The sequence below is a fragment of the Oratosquilla oratoria genome, chromosome 1 (assembly GCF_046742065.1).
Source record: "Oratosquilla oratoria isolate Oo_2021 chromosome 1, ASM4674206v1, whole genome shotgun sequence".
In the NCBI taxonomy this organism is placed as follows: Eukaryota; Metazoa; Arthropoda; class Malacostraca; order Stomatopoda; family Squillidae; genus Oratosquilla; species Oratosquilla oratoria.
Window position 1 is genome coordinate 27,288,762 of NC_134777.1, and position 20,428 is coordinate 27,309,189.

At 48.6% G+C, this 20,428-nt stretch overlaps 1 protein-coding gene across 5 annotated transcripts in view; it reads left to right on the forward strand.

The window, feature by feature from the left end:
* Ptpmeg2 (Protein tyrosine phosphatase Meg2) overlaps positions 1 to 20,428 on the forward strand; it is a 520,977-nt gene that overhangs the window by 105,823 nt on the left and 394,726 nt on the right. The window contains exon 1 of one of the 5 annotated variants that reach the window (XM_076197097.1): positions 11,248 to 11,286. The exons of 3 other annotated variants lie outside the window; for them this stretch is intronic. In XM_076197097.1, the coding sequence (XP_076053212.1) occupies positions 11,263 to 11,286 (24 nt within the window). In that variant the 5' untranslated portion in view covers positions 11,248 to 11,262. Of the gene's footprint in view, positions 1 to 11,247; positions 11,287 to 12,789; positions 12,847 to 20,428 lie in introns of those variants that run through there. One more of the 5 variants, XM_076197059.1, reaches the window with a different exon arrangement.

Sequence of the window (20,428 nt, forward strand, 5' to 3'; positions counted from 1 at the left end):
GTGTTCCAACATGTTAAGCAATTTAAACATTGTTTAGATTGGGACAGAGCTGAGCTTATTTATAAATCCAGATGTGAGTTCAGGAGAAGAATGGTAGAATCTACGATCATTGAATTTCAGCCCAACATGAATATTTCAAAGGGCCAATGGTCCCCGGACATAATGTCCGGACTCTTCATCTCCAACCTAGTGAAAGCTCATTTGCCTCCTGACCTCACATACGGAGTGAGAATAGGGTAGAGATATCTTCCCATGTTCCCCTTTCTTTTGTTAAGGGCGCTAATTAAACATTAATCCCTCTCTCTTATTTTTATCTACTTAAGAGGATTGCAGTTTGCAATCGAAATATATAGATTCCCCGTTTCCAGTCTTTTCTACTCCAACAGTGGTTTCTACGTTATATATATATATATATATATATATATATATTTGTATTTTTGTATTTTTGGTCTCTGGACCTTTTTGATGTGGTAAGCGTCGTGGGTTCCAACGTGTGACATCTCGAGTTCGTGCCGCGCTCCCGGCACGAAAAGCTTTTACTGATACAACCCGATATCGTGCTCCTTGAACAAGGGAATTGTACGTGTGTGTGTGTGTGTGTGTGTGTGTGTGTGCGCGCACGTGCGCTCGCTCAAGATCACAACATTACTCGTGTATTAATACGAAGAATGAAGTTATCCAGCTGTCGGTCATGTGTCTAGCACGTGATCCAAGACCATGGCGAACCTCTTTCTCTCACCTCTCGCTCCTCCTCTCTCCCTCTCTCCCTCTTTCTCTCCTTCTTTCTCACACACACACACACACACACACACACACACACACACACACACACACACACACACACGCACGCACGCACGTTCACTCTCGAACTCTCACTCTCTGGCGGACTTGAGCAGTCCGGATCTTTCCTAAGAAGAAGGATTAAAGTTAAGCTGGAGAGGGCACAACGAACCATCAGGAGTTGGGGGATTCCTGCACAGAAAGATTCGGAAGCTGGGATTTAGAGGGCTCGAGGAAATGAGAAAGTGAGAGAGAGAGAGATAGAGTGAGTGAGTGAGTGTGGCGGGATGGTTCCATTGAGTAAATGCTTTTAACATCTTCCCCACCAAGATGCCAAGGAAATGAGCAAGGTAGCCTGGCGCCAAGTGAATATGAAACGCCGTCCGACATAGGGGTGAGGAGGAGAAGAAAATCATGTATGAGAGAACCTTCCCTCTAACAGGGAAGGTAGGTGTGTGTGTGTGTTTGTGTGTATGTATGTATGTGTGTGTTTGTGTGTGTGTATATATGTATATATATATATATATATATATATATATACACATACATGGATATTAAGACCCGCCTATACCTTTCTCTTCCTCCATTCTACCTTCCCCTCCCTCCATCTTACCATCCTTCCCTTCCTACCTTCCCTTCCTACCTTCCCTCCCTCCCTTCTCCCCTTCCCTCCCTTCCCTCCCTCTCTTCCTTCATTCCTTCCTCCCTCCCTCCCTTCCTTCCCTCCCACTCTCCCTTCCTTCCCTCCCACTCTCCCTTCCTTCCCTCCCACTCTCCCTTCCTTCCCTCCCACTCTCCCTTCCTTCCTTCCCTCTCTTCCTTCCCCTCCAGCCCTTCCCTCCCATTTCCTTTCTTTATTTTGATACCCTTCAAACCTTCCATCCCTTCCTTCCCATCCCTCTTTCCCTTCTCTTTTTTATTTTCCTGATCTTCCTTCTTACCCTTTCATTCCTACGCTTCCATTTATTCCTTCCGTTCTTATTCCATCCCTCTCCCTTCTTTCCCTACCTTTGTCTTCCCTTCTTTTCCTTACCAACCTTTACTTCGTTACCTTCCTCTTCGTTTCACTTTGTATCTTTCCCCCATCACTTTTTTCCCTCCTCTCTCTCTCTCTCTCTCTCTCTCTCTCGCTCTCTCCATATTTCCCCGACTGATTCTCTTCATCCTTACCCACAACGCAAGCTTTTCCTTCTTCCCTAACCCCACCATCTTCCACAGTTCTCATTGGCCCCGCGAGGAAACTCATGTTTCTTTGGGCTACATAAACTCGTCTTGCATTAGAACAAACTGGGTAATGTTCAAATGTTTTAAGAGATGGTGCAACCCTGTCCCGCTGGCATTCACGTCAGGTAGGCCTAGGCCTCGTTCTCTGGCTGCCGGCGGCCTGGCGTTTTACGGAGCTCAGGTAAACTCCTCCCTCTCCCCCTTCTCCCTCCCCCCCTTTCCCCCTCCTCCGCCCTCTCCACCTTTCCCCCTCCTCCGCCCTCTCCATCCTTCCCCCTCGTCCGCCATCTCCCCCTTCCCCCTCCTCCGCCCTCTCCCCCTTCCCCTCCTCCCCCTTCCCCTCCTCCCCTCTTTCCCTCTCCTCCCCTCTTTCCCCCTCCACCCCCTTTCCCCCTCCACCCTCTCCCTCTTTTCCTCCACCTCCCTTCCCCCTCCTCCCGTCCCCCCTTCCATCTCCTTCCCCCCCATTTCCCCTCCTCCACCCTCTCCCACTGCGCTGCGGCCGGGGAGGCCCATACCATTTCCCATCTCCCACACTTTGCTAGTTTTCTTTTAACCTTTTAGTTTTCTCTTTGTGCACAGTTGTGCAGACATCTGCCCCCCCCCCATCTTCTTATCTTCACCATAGTTTTTCTTCCACGTTCTTTTCATCCCTATGTCTTCCTTTTTTTTTTCTTCTTCTTCTTCCTGTCATTTCTTTCCCTTTCTTTTCCACCTTCTTAGCCCCCTTTTTTTTTTTTTTTTTTCTTCTTCTACCCTTTTCCTTATTCGCCCATTATTTCCTCACTTTTGTCAAAATTTACTATTTTCTCCGTCTCGGACCCCTCAGTTAACTCTCTCCTTTCCTCTCTCGTTCGCTCGCTTCCTTTCATTCCTGTCTCTTCGCTGTCTCCCTCCCTCCTTCCCTCCCTCCCCCGTCTCTTCGCTGTCTCCCACTTTCCTTCCCTCTTTCTCTGTCTCCCTATTTCCCTCCCTCCTGCCTTCCTCTCCTTTCTCTCTCTCTCCCTCTCTTTCTCTCTTTCTCTTTCTCACTCTAATTCTTATTCTGTCTTCCTCCTCCCCTTTTTCTCTGTGTCCCTGCCTCCCTCCTGGCTTCCGCCCCCCCCTCTCTCTCTCTCTCTCTCTCTCTCTCTCTCTCTCTCTCTCTCTCTCTCTCTCTCTCTCTCTCTCTCTCTCTCTCTCTCTCTCTCTCTCTCTCTCTCTAATTTCGTTTCCTTTCTCTTACACTCCTCGCTCCTTGACACACTCATTACGGTGACCCCCCACCCCGTGCTGGCGCACTTCTCGCTCGCCACGCTACTCCTGCATTCTTCCAGAAATAAACAACAACAACAAAATAGTCCCCTTCCCCTCTCTCCCTCCATCTTTCTCTCCCTCCTTCCCGCCTTCCCTCCCTTTTATTTTCTGTTTTAAGTTTCCCTTCCTTTCCTTATAACCTCCCATTCTCTTTCAGTTCCTTCCCTTCTTTTACCCCTTCCTTTACCCCTTCTTACATTCCTTTCTTCATTCCCTTCTTCCTGCCTTCATTTATTCTTACCTCTCCTTCTACATTCCCTTCCCCCTTCCCCCTTTCTCCCTCCCCCCTTTCTCCCTCTTCCTTCCTTTCTTCATTTATTACCTTCCCCCCTACCTTCCCTCCCCTTCCCCCCTACCTTCCCTCCCCTTCCCCCCTACCTTCCCTCCCCTTCCCCCTTTCTCCCTCTTCCTTTCTTCCTTCATTTATTACCTTCCCTCCTACCTTCCCTCCCCTTCCCCCTTTCTCCCTCTTTCTTCCTTCTCCACCCCCTTCGCCCATCGCCCCTCTGTCGTCGCCTTTGTTGGTCCGGGGGGGGGGGGTTGCAGCTGCTTTCCTTCTCTTTGAACTCGGCTTGTCACTGCTTCCGGTGTCAAGACATCGTCCCAAACTTGGGTCAAGTTACCCTGTTCCAGTTGTGTGCATGCGTATTTACGTAATTGCCTTTGCCGAGTTGCGATGTACAAGGAATGAACTCTGCTTGTCCCGCCTCTTGTCTTCAGCTACCAAACTTAGTTTTAGTATTCCCACCAGATATTTATTTTTTTCTCCTAATTTATTCCACAAATGAAAGAACTTTTGTGGAAAGCTGTATTTTTCTTTCTCACGTCCTGACGCCTCCTTTTCTTGTCTTTCCCTATTCGTTTTGCCAGCTAGGCTATGGACATTTTCATTTCCTCTCGTTGTTTTGTCATGGTTTTATATGTCATGGTTTTATACTTTAGTGTGGAAATCACACCACAACCCCGGATTTTTTTCTAATATCTTCATAAATATCGTGATGTGACACTTTTACGCAATCATTAAAAAAACTCTCGTTATATATTATTGATTGTGTTTCGGGTGACAAATTATCCCTAGCCAAGACTCCGAGAGCCCTCTTCTCCTTTGGCTTATTGATTGCTTCGCATTCTGTTGTAGAACACCATGATAATGTCTTCCTTCTTTTATCCATATGCACTTTTTTTTTAACTTTTCCATTAAATTTAGTTTTCCATGTATGGCTGTAATCATAAATTTTTTAGGCCTCTTTGTAGTAAATTGTAATCTTCATCTTTTGTTCTCTTCGTGATCTTGGCGTCGTTTACTAATAGGATAGTGGATGTGTTAATTCCATTTCTCATGTCATTTACATGTATTAAAAGCATTTCAGGGTGCCAGCACTGAGCCCCGTGACACTCCACTCGTTACTTTTTTTTCAATGCCGACATCTCGTTCATCGTAATTGGTCTCGTTGAGGAAATTGTTCGTACATTCCAGGATGCCCCAGGAGTTCAGTTTTCCAAAGTTTTTCCCAGGTCCAAATGCACATGTGCTACCCAACTATCTCTTGCAGCACGTCAACCTTCCTTGAATAAACTTGGTAGATGTATTACACAGGACCTTACCCCTTTTCTGGAACAGAATTGGTAATCTGGCAAGAGCCCCCACAACGCTCCTGTATCTATTTGTTAATTTATTTATTATTACTATTATTTTTGTCCATCTCTTTTTCACAGTTCTTTAGCACACGCTATCGTACTAGTGAAAGACTTGGGTAGAATTTGAAGGTTCCTTTTCTATAAATTGGGACCGCTTTTGCCTTTTTTCCAGTCTTTGAGTACATTAGAAATTGCGATTGACCGCAAAGCCTCACTCGTATCCAGGTTCTCCAGCACTTTGTGTACTTTTAACAAGTCCACTTCGATAGTGTTGAACTCAACTTTGGCTATTTCTTTCTCTCACTCGGGGGAATGTTAATATGAAAACTGCTAATCATTTCAGCTTGTTTGTTTGTTTCTTTAGGTACTGTGTGATTCTCCATGTTTGGACTCGTGGTCGACATATATTTCCCTCCCGGAGAGGGCTCGTGTGTGTGTGTGTGTTTTGCCTAATTGTGATGTACATGAAAAGAGTTGAACATGTATCCTGTGTCTGGATCCAGCTGTCAATTTTGGCGGTAAATTCGCGCGCGCGCATGTGTGTGGGTGTGGGTGTGGGTGTGTGTGTTGGATTCATGGCATCAGATTCGTGCCGTGGCCGAGCGTGAAGATCACCCGAATATCTCTTCAAGTAGTCTGTTCACACTAAATTTGCGGAATTTTCCCTCATTAGCGAGAGTGAACGGCATGGTTATACTTCTCATATTTCAGCGAATTATTATTTTTTTCATAAATTCAAATTATCTTCATGTCAATGTGTGCATTTCATTAGGACTTGTACCAATATGGGCAGAAACCATTTTGTTCCCAAATGTCCGGTAAGTGAACAGACTGCATTGTGAAGTCGGACCTTCGCATCTTTGACGTCAATTACACACGTGCAGATCCGCGAAGCCAGCTGGTTCGGAGGAGGCTTGTATTGACCAGCTTTGATAACTCGTGCCTGCAGCGTTTGATGTTTATGCGTCGCTCCAAGTAAATTGGACTTTGCACTTCGTCGGCCTTTCGCGCGACCTTGGATGTTCTGCAGTCCTGTCGTGTAGATATGAAACTCCTTCGATATTTATTGTAGACACACACACACACACACACACACACACACACACACACACACACACACATACGTGTGTATGTATATATATGAAGTGAATCGTTAGTAACAGCGTATATCATACAAATAATTTAAGACAGTCGCCCCGGGAATCGAACCGGGGTTTCTCTAGATGAGAACGTCGGCAAGGAGTTTGTTTACCATATTGCGAAACTCCGGTTCGATTTCCAGGGCGATTGTCGGAAATTATATATATATATATATATATATATATATATATATATATATATATATATATATATATATAGTGTGTGTATAATGGTTTGTCCATCGAACTTTTGGCTATGGAACTCTTAACAGATATAGAGGGATTATACTCATGTATGTATGTAAATTATATATGGATATTATTGCATTATATTTGTTTTCTTATTTTACCCCTTTTCGGAGAGAAGTGTTGGATGTTTTGGGGATATGATAGTATTGTCGCCTCAAAGACCTGGGAGGGGGAAACCAGTTCATCCATTAAAATTGTGCATTACGAATCATGAGTGAGACATACGAGTAATAGTTCATTTCATTATTCTCCTCGTCCTGAAATGGAGCCCAGAACATCGGGAATGGGTCGGGTTTTCCTTGCTGATATAGTGTCTTCTCGTATCACAAATGCCAAATGAGGCACAACCCGGTCATCCACGAAGCTTCTGCAGTAGGGGATCCTGTCCAGGAAGAAATTGTGCCGTTCCGTCCTCTACACGCACAGCCAGAGCAATTTATGCACAGCCGCTGGGTGTTTCACTCGCTCGCTTGCTCGCTTGCTAGTAGGCCTGGCGTGGAGTTCCCATACACACGAGTAGAATAATGGAATGGATGGGAAAATGCCGCGTGCCCAGGACATAGGAGATTCCATGAAAAGGATAATTGAGTGGATGACGGGATTGAATGAGAAAAAAAATCGCGTGAAATGAAGGTATGTAAATGCAAAACGGGCCTGGTCATGTGCGCCCACACATACACATACATGCACGCCCCCATACACACATACATACACGTGTATATGTAGTTTCTACATGCAACCTCGTTTACCTTGTAACCCACCATCCTTCCTCATTTCTCATAGCCGTTCCCACAGCCTCCTTGCCCATCCCCTCCTCCTTCCCCTCCCTCTCTCGCCCCGTCCCGCCTCTCTCTCTCTCTCTCTCTCTCTCTCTCTCTCTCTCTCTCTCTCTCTCTCTCTCTCTCTCCATCCATCCATCCATCCATCCATCCATCCAGTTCCTTTCCCTTGTCGCTACCCCTTCTCTTTCCTTTCTTTGCCCCCATCTCTTTCCCTCCTTTCCCCATTCCCCTCCCTTCCCTCTCCTTCACTTTGCTTTCTTTCGTCTCTCAATAGACGCAAGTTTCAGTGTATAAGCACTAGAACTTTGACTGTGACGCAGATCCTTCCCAGTAAACCACTTCCTTCCGTTCCTCTTTTCTTCCTTGGGACGTGCCCCTAACCTTCCCCCCCAACCCCCACCACACCTTCACCATCCCTCCTTTTTCCTTGAGCGTAGGCCCTTCGTCATTACGCTCCCTTCCCCCCCCCCACCATTACCATCTTGATGCCTTCTTCCTTGTATTTCACTCCCCACCCCGCCAATTCCCCTCCTACCTTCCTTCCGCCTTCCATGTGACAGTCTTTCCCTTCCCAATCGTCCCTTCACCTCCCCACATCTCCCCTCCCCCCTCCTCCATCCTCTTCCCTACTCCCATTCCTCCCCAACTCTTACAACCTTATTTCCCCCACATTTGTCTTTCCTTCTTTCCTCGTTTCTACCTTCATGTCTGCCTTCTTGTCTCCCCACATTTTCCTTCCCACTCTTCAACCATTCATTCCTCTCTCCTTCGTTTTCTCCTGCACGTCAACACCCCCCAACCCCAACCCACCTACACACATGTGCGCGCGCACACACGTACGTACTTACGTGCCCCGGCAAATCCATCCCATTCGGGCTAGCTACTTCGCCCACACAACCGTTCACATAGGTACTTATCCTCCTCCTCCTCTTTCTCCTCCTCCTCCTCCTCCTTCCCCTTCCTCTTCCCCTAGTGAGCGGAAATCCTGTCATCTTTTCCTTCCAGCTTGAGGTTCATTTACATTCCCTCCCCTCCTTGGTGCATCCTCTCGACCCCCACCCCACCTCCTCCAAGCCTCGGTACTTTGCTATGGTTCACGGCAGGCGATTTTGTTCAGCTGTGGGAGGAACGTACCAGTTCACGATGGGATGTGACCTCGTTTCGTCGCTTCTCTGCCCACCCCCACCCCCGAACTAGAAGGGATCACCGTCCTTTCATTTCAACAAGAAGTCGAATTCTTCCGCCAACCAAAGCGGTCACACGCAGCTGAATGAAGTAGTCTGCGCTGAGTAGCAGGAGTTTTCTCTCGGGTGAGTTAAATCGCCTGGCGCCAGGATCTCCGCATAAATCGTCAATAGCAGTGAGATGGAATTCGGCTATAGTACTTGGCGTTGCTAGCGCTCTGTCGCTTCGCTAGCCCTTGGCGGCTTCGCTACGTCATCACTCCCTCCCTCCTTCCCTCCCTCCTTCCCTCCCTCCTTCCCTCCCTCCTTCCCTTCCTCCTTCCCTCCCTCCTTCCCTCTCGACTTGGACCTTCGCACTCCCACAGTGCGCCCCTCCCTTCCCTAAGTCTCCACCTTTTTTCCTCAGTATTCCATTACCTTCCATTTTTCTTCTTTCTCGTTTCTTTCCGTCCCTTTCCTCTCTCCTCACCTCTCCCCTCCTTTCCTTTGCCATCCCCTCCCTCCCTTCCCCATTAATTTTCCCTTTTTCTTCCCCTCCACTCCCATCATCTATCTCTTCTGCCACTTCTCCCTCATCCCCTCCCCTCAACCTTCCCTACCCTCCCCTTCTCCACCCTACCCTTCCCTCTCCCACCCCACCCTTCACTTTTCCCCCTTCTCCATCTTTTCCACCTTTCCCTCTTTTCTACCCCTCCGTTATCTCCTCCCTTCCCTTGCCTTTCCTCTCTTATCTCCCTCGCCCTTCCCTTTTCCACCCATCATCCTTTTTTCTCCCTTCCATCACGGGCTCAAACAAAGCCCGTGGGAGTGACATTTCACTCCCCCATAAAAAAATCTCCCTTCCCACCCCCTTCCCTCTCCCACCCATCACCCTTGCCTCTCCCACCCATCACCCTTGCCTCTCCCACCCATCACCCTTGCCTCTCCCACCCATCACCACTTCCCTCTCCCACCCATCACCACTTCCCTCTCCCACCCATCACCACTTCCCTCTCCCACCCATCACCACTTCCCTCTCCCACCCATCACCACTTCCCTCTCCCACCCATCACCACTTCCCTCTCCCACCCATCACCACTTCCCTCTCCCACCCATCACCACTTCCCTCTCCCACCCATCACCACTTCCCTCTCCCACCCATCACCACTTCCCTCTCCCACCCATCACCACTTCCCTCTCCCACCCATCACCACTTCCCTCTCCCACCCATCACCACTTCCCTCTCCCACCCATCACCACTTCCCTCTCCCACCCATCACCACTTCCCTCTCCCACCCATCACCACTTCCCTCTCCCACCCATCACCACTTCCCTCTCCCACCCATCACCACTTCCCTCTCCCACCCATCACCACTTCCCTCTCCCACCCATCACCACTTCCCTCTCCCACCCATCACCACTTCCCTCTCCCACCCATCACCACTTCCCTCTCCCACCCATCACCACTTCCCTCTCCCACCCATCACCACTTCCCTCTCCCACCCATCACCACTTCCCTCTCCCACCCATCACCACTTCCCTCTCCCACCCATCACCACTTCCCTCTCCCACCCATCACCACTTCCCTCTCCCACCCATCACCACTTCCCTCTCCCACCCATCACCACTTCCCTCTCCCACCCATCACCCTTCCCTCTCCCACTCATCACCCTTCCCTCTCCCACCCATCACCCTTCCCTCTCCCAACCCTCTTCTTCCCCCTTACTTCCCCCTTCCTTCCTTTTCCTTTCCCTTCGTTTCTTTTTCGGAGTTACCAGTGCCGTGTCTTCCCCCCCCCCCCCCCCAGGCTTTTCTCCCCAACCGACACCCGTTTCCTTATTGGCCAACTTCCTTCGGTCCCTTACTACCGCGCTCCGACGAGTCCCCTCTTCCGTTCCTTTGCATTGATATTGCTTATTATTGTATTGCTTTCCACGTTTCCTGTCCGATTTTCGTCCTTCCACATTCTGTTATTCATTGTCTACGATGGCAGTACTCCGATCCAATCTCTGCAATATCCTCCTCCTCCCCCTTGTCTGCTGTTTCCTGCTCTCTCTCCCTCTCTCCTTCTCTCTCCCTCTCTCCTTCTCTCTCCCTCTGTCTCCCTCTCTCTGCCCCATTCCGCCACATACTCTGCCCCTGTTCCTCCTATTCTTCCTTCAGCTCTCCTTTTCTTCTCTCTCCTCCATTTTTCTTGTCCTCTACCCACCTATTTTCTCTTATCCTTATTCTTCTACCTCTTTTTCCTATCTCATCCACTCCCTGTCCCCTTGTCCCCCTTTTATTATGTAACCCCCCCCCCTTTCTTACGCTACCGTCACTGCACTCTCACTCTGGCTCGGGACGCACGGACGAACTCTGCTCTTGTGTTGTGCAAGGGTGCGCAACGCCGCCAAAATGTATGCGATTCGTATATACTGCCGCCCACTCGTTTATCAGTACTTTAGTTTGTTCATACGTTACTTTGAGAGTCAGTCCAACCGTCGATCAGTCAGGACGTCAGTTGGTCTGACCGTCATTTAGTCGGTTAGACCGTCAGTCAGTCTCCCACCGTTCGTCCATCTGCCGTTCAGTCTACCCGACCGTCTGTCAGTCAGTTTTTCCGTACGTCATTGAGTCCGTCGCCCGTCAGTCGGTCCGGCAGCTTCAGGGAAGCAAGCTTGGGACCGCCGAGCAGGCAGGCCTGGCGTGGGTCAGTAGTAGTAGGCGGCGGCTGGGGGATCGTGGGTGTGGCTAGTACTGAGCACTAGCGTCGAGGGGTAGCGCCCAAGGAGAGCATCGAGTGGGAGCGTCGAGTGCGGAACCCGGGAGACCTCGTCGTGAAGGTCGAGTTCGTTGTGTTGTTTTTGGTGTCTTCGTCGGGTGGTGGTGGTGGAGGAGGATTGAGGTCTGTTGAGAGTGAGACGCTGTGTTGATACAAAGATAACAGTATCTTTAAACTCCAGCGTCGATGGCCGGATCGCCGCTGTAGCACACATCTGTACGTCGCTCATGTTTTTGGAAGAAATTAGCGAGGTAAGGAATAGGTGGAGGAGGAGGACAAGGAGGACGCGGGAGATGACGCGTTGGCGGGTTGGTTGTTGAAGGAGAAAGTGTCCTTGTGCTTCTGCGGGGAGGGAGGAACCCTATTGTCACCTTCGTCAGAAACCACCGAGAACCCCTAAGGGTTAGCGTCATCTTTGTAGTTTGATTCGTCCTGGCCATCATACACGACTTCTCCGGTGTCTTCGCCCTCGTCGTTTATTTCGGCGTCATCTGCAGCGTCGTCGTCGTCGACCTCGTGGTTTTCGTTAACTTCCTCCTCGTCTTCGTCGTCGACTTTTTTATTACGAGTTGTTTGCCTTTGGCGTCGACTTCGCGTTTGTCTTCGGTGTCACCTTTGACTCCATTTCCAAGGAACGGTTCCCCAGCGACTTCGTAGGCGAAGACTTCCTTTTTCCTAATTCCCGACGTTCCTGCATGTGTGTGTGTGTATGCGCGTGTATATCTTTGTGTGTGTTTATTTGTGTTTGTGTGTGTATGTCAACGGTAGTGAAGAGGGGGAAGAGGAATTTGGCACGAGAGGTGGAACACTAAAGTCGTCGCGAGCGGAACGCGTGACACCGAAGTTGCCAAGCAGGTGGCACTCGCCCAAAGAAATTGGCACTTCGGCCTGGGACGTCAACTGTGAAAGTGATTTCAGTCGAGCTGCTGAGTGTGGAGTTACATGGACCGGAGTTACCCTGATTGGAGTTACCCTGGCCGGAGTTACCTGGAGTGGAATTGCCGTCGTGAGTGCAGGTGGAAGAGGAGGAGGAGGAAGTGGAAGTGGAAGTGATGCCCGTGAGGTTGTGATACGAGACAGTGACGTTGAAGTTGTGCGCTAAACAGGTAAACAAAGCCAGAAACCGTGAATATTTGCCCACCACACACTCCTCTCTCTCTCTCTCTCTCTCTCTCTCTCTCTCTCTCTCTCTCTCTCTCTCTCTCCTCTCTCTCTCTCTCTCTCTCTCTCTCTCTCTCTCTCTTTCCTGCCCCTCTCTTCTTTCACTTTCCCACCTCCCCTCTTTCCAACATTCCCCTATCCTATTCCCTCTTTCCCTTATTTCCTCTTTCCGTCCTCCCCTTCCCTTTGTCCCTGTTTCCTCCTCCTTCACTTCCCTCTTTTTCTCCGTCTCGTGTAGCCATCCGCCCAACCATCCATCCATCCATCCATCCATCCATCGATCCATTATCCTTCTTTCCTTTCCCTGCTCCGTCCTTCCATTCGTCCTTCATTTCGCCCCACCCCCTTTTTTTTCTTCTTCTTTCTTCATTTCCTCTTTCCTCTCCTCTTTCCTTTGGTCCTTCCATCTCCTTTCCTTGTTCATTCCCTCTATTCCTCCTTGGCCTTCCATCCTTCCCTATTCCCAATCCTCTCGCTCGTGGTGACGTGTTTTTCCATTTTAACGGGGGAGATCGACGGAGATCAAGGAGAAAGATCCGTGAAATGTGGAGGAGGAGGAGAAACTTGTGCTTTGTCGTCACTTGGCCTCTTGACAAGTTCGTGAAGGAATGTCCCAAGGACGTAGTGGTGTTTTTTCCGACACTGAAAAGGTAAGATGGGACAAACGCCCTGCACGCGTTGTGTGAAGCCCGGGCCGTTTTCTTTTCGCACGTGGGCAGGGGGGAGGATCATTCCCGCCCTTGTTGTTGTTATTGTCTTCTTACTCAACATTCCTTCAAACCCGGCAATTTTGGTAAAAACATAAGAATGAAGGAGACCACAAGAGACCATAAGGCCATTACCACCTATCATCCCCAACCATAAAGTTGTCTAACCTTCTCTCAAAACAACCGATAGTTTCAGCGCTCAGTACATGGTTACTAACTCTATTCCATTCGTTGACCACCACTAAGCAATAAACTTGGTATTTTGTAATAACAGACTATGTTATTCTGTTTAAAACACAGTCTCGAATCTTTTAGGAATGCCCTTGAGAGGTCATAGTATTAGACATTGATAAGGACCATGGAAAACAGTTTGTACGATGCTTGAGATACTATAAGAATTGTAGGATGGTAGCTGTCGCTTTGATAACCCCCCCCCCTCTCTCTCTCTCTCTCTCTCTCTCTCTCTCTCTCTCATCTAAATGATGTCTCAGTTGATACTTTCTTATTGTTATCATTAATTTACGATTACAGTTAAGTGTCTCGTGTTGCGAAATTTATCGAACGTCATTCCACGGTAAACTGTCAGTTTCATATGACCGGAACTCGACGTACTAGGGCTCAAATGCTTGTGGTGCTACACAACTGAATAAAATCGACCGGAGACAAAAAAGAAAACTTGAACCACTGTCGCCGGCCATGGGTTAAGAACATTGATGTTCTTACAAAGGCCGGAGTAATGCGTGAAGGCCAAAATGGACACAAAAAAAGGGTCGTAGTGTGATTCAGGGGATCTTGCATGTCTCTAAGGCCCCCGTGAGAATCTTCCGAAGACCATCTGTTGCTTCCGGAGCCCCTTTGTGTGTGCGCGCGCGCGTAGGTCCATAAAGTTGGCTGTGAGTCTCAGGGTGTTGCTTTAACCCCGTTGGAACAAAGGGTCTGACGCGTAAGTGAATAGAATAACCTGGCGGCAGGACAGAATGAGAGAAGACTTGCCAATCTCTGTGGAAAGCCCAAAGGAAGCCGAGAGGAGTCGGAACCTAAGGGCCACGAGTTTGCTCCTCTTAGGCAGTGATGATCAAAATGTGCGCCGCGACTATCCCCTAAGTGCGCCGCGTAATTTTTATGGATACATATGTGTACTTAAATTCATTGTTGTTATTATTATTTATTATTATTATTATCATTATTATCATCATCATTATCGGGAAGCTTGCTGGCTGAGCGGGTTAGGGCGTCGTTACTTGCGGCGAAGATCGAGGGGTTGGCGGTTCGAATCCTACCACCGGCGAAGTTGAACCAAGGGCATGGTTCATTAAATGCTACGCCACAAAGTCCTCTCAGGGGCACTGCCTTAGCCTTCCGATGGGAGAAGTTTGTGACGTTAAACCATATATTCGTACTGATATGCCAAATGTGCATTTCTCTGTTTGTGGAATAGGTACCAAACTTACACTATACTGATTGTAGAGTTGGTGCGCTTTCGAAGTCAAAGATGGGTCAATAGTGCCCCACTAAGCAATAACGTTTGAGAATGTTTGCTCTAAGGTCTGATCTCTTCGTCTTCGAAGGATATCCCAACTGATGTTGCTCTCTCCTCCTCGTGTAATGGAGGGAGTTGGAGGACAATGTCTTTGGGTAGCCAACATGTGGCGTGTAAGCTGCACCGGTTGACGGCTCCTGTGCACACATGCGTATACACGCGCGCGCTCGGTCACACACACACGCACACGCGCGCACACATTCAGGCACCCATACCATAGAGACAGACTGACAGACATACAGGGGAAAAGGGGGGAGGCAGGCGGGCGTAGAGGACATACATCTTTTTGTGAATGCAGACGTGCACATACTGTATGAGCCTGTTTGTGCACACGTGCACAAAAATATCATTTGTATATACACTGGTTAGGTGTCTGCAGGAGCGAGTTTTCAAATAACCTTGATATTTCTTTGTTCTGCTGAGGGTGGTGGTGGGTGGAGGGGTTTGTATGACGTTTTGTGTTCGGTGCTGTTTTGATCTCCGGAAGTCGAGCTGTGATACGTTGTGTTGTATGCCGTGTTGGGCCCCCACCCCCCAACTCCCACTCCCTCCACCTCCCGCGTATAAAAGTTCCGGCTGACCTGCTTTCGGGGGGGAATAGTTCCGTGGACATGACATAATTGCTGTTGTTGTTTTGTTGTTGTTGTTTTTGGTCATTATCCCCCCCCTTTCCTTCCTCGTCCTACTTCTCGTCTGCCTAACAGTGAATGATAATAAAAATGAATTATAATAATGGTAAGGGTGATAATATTGGTGATGGTAATAGTAATGATAATAATAGATTAAATACCGGAACAGCCATGTAAGGACCAATAGGTCTGTTGCTGTTCGTTTTTTCATGTAACTCGTCCTCCTCTTTACCCCTCTCATTATCCTCCTCCTCCTCACCCCTTTTCGCCTTCGTCCTCCTTGTCCTCGTCATCGTTGTTCTCATCTTCACACTTGAGCTCCTCGCACAAGTCATTGTCATTCGCCTTTTTCCTCCTCCTCCTCGTCCTCCTTTCCTTTCTCGTTCTCATTGTCCTTCTCGTCGTCGTCACCCTTGTCCACTTCATTCCCGTCGTCATCGTCATCCACACATACGTCACTCGTTCCCCCTCATCGTCGTTCTCCTCCACTTTTTTTTAATATATATACACACACACACTCACACTCACACTCACACTCACACTCTTACTTTTTCATGCAGCCTGAAAATCCAAAGACGATTGCTGGTAGCTGAGGATCAGTTGAGCTGGGATCTAGGCCCAAAAGCGATAGCAAGAGGTGGGGATGGACCATGAATTGGATAAAATCTCACGCGGCAGTCAAGGGGGTAGGGGGCAACTCGAGAGTTGCATCGTATGCTCCTGATGTTGAAACAAGGTCTTTACCCCTTCCATACCAGGTGGTTATATTATGAAGTGTATACGAGTGTGTGTGTGTGTCCCCCCGTCGGTAGCGAAGAGGATTAAACTCTTTGGAGATTAAGGTCATCCAGTTTACCGAGGTGGGATTGATTCCTTGATCCTCGTCAGTGCTGTGATGGCATTTGTAGATGATGTTTTGGTTGCGCAGTGTTGTTTATTTATTTATTTATTTATCTACCGGTATTTATATATTTATTTTTTTGCTGAGCTGAGTGAAATCGCATGGCGTCATCCAAAATATGGCTGTGGCGCCACCACACTGAAGGAATTAAAGATAATAGCAGCTAGTTCTGTCAAGTGTGTGTGTGTGTGTGTGTGTGTGTGTGTGTGTGTGTGTGTGTGTGTGTGTGTGTGTGTGTGTGTAATTTACAGGGAAGACGTATACTGGTGGGGTACCGCCTTTTCGTTTCCATCTACCAAACTTGTCTTTTTAATTCGTTCATTTTTTTCGTTCAGCTAGTCCCAAAATTAATGCATCCGCACGGAAACTCACGTCTTTTTACATCCGTCTAGCATCTTTTTTATTCCTATTTGTGTTTTTCCCTAATCTCGTGTCTTTCTACCGCAGAAATATTGTTTATATTTTTGGCCACTCCTCAATGTTCTGAATACGTTGTCGCTTGTTCTGTTGAGAAGAGTTCTAGTTTTTCAAACATTTTATCTTTTCTAGGCTGACAACCATTTTGGATGCTAATTTTTTTTATCTCAATTTCGAGGGCCATACCACATACCACTACTGCATGTTCTGATTTGGGACTATCAAGTCCTCTATTTTCATCACTTTTTTCCTAAAGTGTGTGTGTGTGTGTGTGTGTATGTATGTGTGTGTGTGTTTGTATGTGTGTTTGTAGAACGAAAGGGTGAGAGATAGGAAGAGATAAAGAGAGAGAATAAAGGTTGACAAATAAATGGATCCCGACGGTAATCATTGTGTGTATACATGGACACAAACATAGGCCATTGATTTGGCGCCAGAATCGGGATGACGCAATAACCATATTAAGCAGTACTACTACTACTGGCGGCGGCGGTAGCAACAGCTGTAGCATCTCAGATGGTCTGGTGACAACTTAACGAAAAAGAGAAAAACAAAGCGGAGTCTGAGACTCCGCCATCTGGTCAGCGATCATTTGAGCCGCGGACGAGGAGAGCGAGGCGACGGCAGAGAATCGGGAGCTGCTCGGGTTTAGAGAGACAAAGAGAGGGAGATGAAGGATATTAATGGCCATATTCTAGAGCAGTGTTGGCCAAAAGCTTTTGGCAGACATGAACCTTGTTATTTCCTGCTGCTACGTACCCCCATAGCTGATCATGTTTAGAGGAACAGTGCCAAGTTATATTAAGAACATTCTTTCACTCACCCCGGTCACATAATTGTTCATTGTTTTTTTTAATTATTATTACATTATAGTTAAAATTTTGTATATTTTTTGTGTTTTCATAGTCTCGCGTACATCTGTGAGTAATGGTGCATACACCCGTTGGACAGCATTGTTGCAAAGGGTAGGGGAGCAAAGGGGTAGAAAGTTGAAGGTGTAATGCCTAGGTGCCCACGGCTGTAAATGAAATATCCTGACTGGAGCCAGAACAGAAGGAAAAGTGGCGCCAGACACAGAAGGGGTAAAGGTCTTAACCCATTCAACTCCGATGACAAGATGTCTTGTCATTTGTTCAAATAAAACAAAAAATCATAATAAAACAACAAAATGTTTGATGATCAAACAGCACCAGAAAAATATGACGTCATCAGTCCTCCTAGAGGAGGACTGATGACGTCATATTTTTCTGGTGCTGTTTGATCATCAAACATTTTGTTGTTTTATTATGATTTTTTGTTTTATTTGAACAAATGACAAGACATCTTGTCATCGGAGTTGAATGGGTTAAGGGCGGGATTTTGGAGATTTTGGGCGTCTTCCTGGGATGATGCGAAATCTCTGGAGTCTTTGTGGGATCGGTGGGCGAGGTTCTTAACGTGACCAAGATCGACTCCCAGCTCGCAGAAGGACACCGCGAAGCTGAACAAGATAGTCTTGTGTTAATGAGAACCAAGTCTAAAGTGACACTGGGTCTTGAGTTAACACGCGGATTTGACTCTACCAAACGCGCGCGCGCGCACACACACACACACACACACACACACACACACACACACACACACACACACACACACACACACACGACTCGGTGGCACAGTTGGTAGAGCGCTGGACTGGGAAGTACGATAGTGCTCGCAGTACCCATTTCGAATCCTGCCCAGGGCCGAAATTATTTCGGTATCGCTGTGCTTCGGGTCGTTACTCTGACTCTCGTGGGTGGGGAGTTGGGTGTGTGTGTGTGTGTGTGTGTGTGTGAAAGGTCATAGCATTACCCATAGATCGGTCATACGAGCTCTGAGCTCTCTTCCGGGAGGGAAATAGCTGTCGATCACGAGTCCAACACGTGATCCAAAGACCAAGGTTAATACACACACACACACACACACACACACACACACACACACACACACACACACACACACACACACACACACACACACACAATTTACAGCCGTGTGTATGTAGTACGTAAAATCAAAACAGAATGCCTTACAAGGACCAAGTAGCCCTTTGACATCAATTTTGTGTGTGTGTGTGTGTGTGTGTGTGTGTGTGTGTACACGTGGGAAGGAGATGAGGAGGACGTGGGCCTAAGTTCAAGTGGTGCGCGCACATCCCGACCGCGTTTATCTGTCTGGGCGGCACTCTGACCTCTCCCTCGACTGAGCGGCAGTGGAGGTGTGGTGGACCAGTGGTTAGCACGTTCTGCCCGCCGCTTGTTCTGCCCTGTGTGTTTGTTTACCTAATTTCATTTACTTGATTGTAATATACAAGATTAGAGCTATGCTCGTTACCGCCCGTCTCTGCTTCCACGTCAAACCGTGTGCCCTTGTGTGTGTTTGAGAGAGGAGCAGCAGGAGGAGAGAAAGAGAGAGATAGGAGCAGCAGGAGGAGAGAGAGAGAGATAGGAGCAGGAGGGGAGAGAGAGAGAGATAGGAGCAGGAGAGGAGAGAGAGAGGAGCAGGAGGGGGGAGAGAGGAGCAGCAGGAGAGAGAGAGAGGAGCAGGAGGAGAGAAAGTGGAGCAGGAAAAGAGAGAGAGAGGAGCAGGAGGATAGAGAGAGGAGCAGGAGGATAGAGAGAGGAGGATGGAGAGAGTAGGAGCAGGAGGATAGAGAGAGGAGGAGCAGGAGGAAAGAGAGAGGAGGAGCAGGAGGAAAGAGAGAGGAGGAGCAGGAGGAAAGAGAGAGGAGGAGCAGGAGGAAAGAGAGAGGAGGAGCAGGAGGAAAGAGAGAGGAGGAGCAGGAGGAAAGAGAGAGGAGGAGCAGGAGGAAAGAGAGAGGAGGAGCAGGAGGAAAGAGAGAGGAGGAGCAGGAGGAAAGAGAGAGGAGGAGCAGGAGGAAAGAGAGAGGAGGATCAGGAGGATAGAGAGAGATGAGGATCAGGAGGATAGAGAGAGGAGCAGCAGCAGCAGCAGGAGAGAGAGAGAGGAGGGGCAGGAAGAGAGAGAAAGGAGGAGCAGGAGGAGAGAGAAAGGAGGAGCAGGAGGAGAGAGAAAGGAGGAACAGGAGGAGAGAGAGAGGGTGGGGAGGGTACGTGTGGTGAAAGCCAATTTATAAATATGACTTGTGTAAATCCCATACAACAAATGTAATATCTCTTAAAGTTGCATGGACTGTCCATACCATTTTACTTTGCACCCCCTCCACCCCCCACCCACACACACATCGAACCAGGTGGGGGAGGGGCTGGCGTCAGGCTATTTTATTTGTTCACATGGGCGGTTCTCCGTGCCGCTGCCGAGCACAAGGTTGTTTATGTCTACAGTTGCTGCTGCTGATTGGTCGCTCTGATTGGAAAGGTTTTTGTCCTCCTGGCGAGGGACGAACCACCTCCGCATCTCGTCTCCTTCTATTCCTCATCTTTCTCTTGCTCTACCTCTTCCCCTGTTTTTCCTTTTCTTCTTAATTCATTTCTCCTCCATTGCTTCCTTCTCCTCCTCTTCGTCCTCTTCTTCATCCTCTTCGTCCTATTCTTCGCCTTGCTCCTCCTCCCCTTCCATTCCTACACCTCCCCATTCCTACAACTCCCCATTCCACCTTTCCTATTTCTCCTTCTCCACCACCCCTTCCTTCACCTTTCCCTCCTCCTTCTCCACTTCCCCTTCCTTCACCTTTCCCTCCTCCTTCTCCACTTCCCCTTCCTTCACCTTTCCCTCCTCCTTCTCCACTCCCCTTTCCTTCACCTTTCCCTCCTCCTCGTCCTCGTCCTCGTCCCCCTCCTCCTCCTCCCCCCTCTTCCCCCTCTTCCCCCTCTTCCCCCTCTGCTTCTCCGTCGTCCTCTTCCTCCACCGCCTCCCCTGCGTCCTCTTCCCCCTCCTCTTGCGCCTACCCTCTCCCCTCCACCAGCACGTAGCCCTTGTTTGCGAGCTGCTGTTGGAGAATTATCGGTGCAAAGTTGGGGCCGAGGGGGGTGGGGTTGTCAGCGTCACGACTTGATTACGTGCTGCAGCTCTTGTTGTTTGGTCCCACGAGCTCGA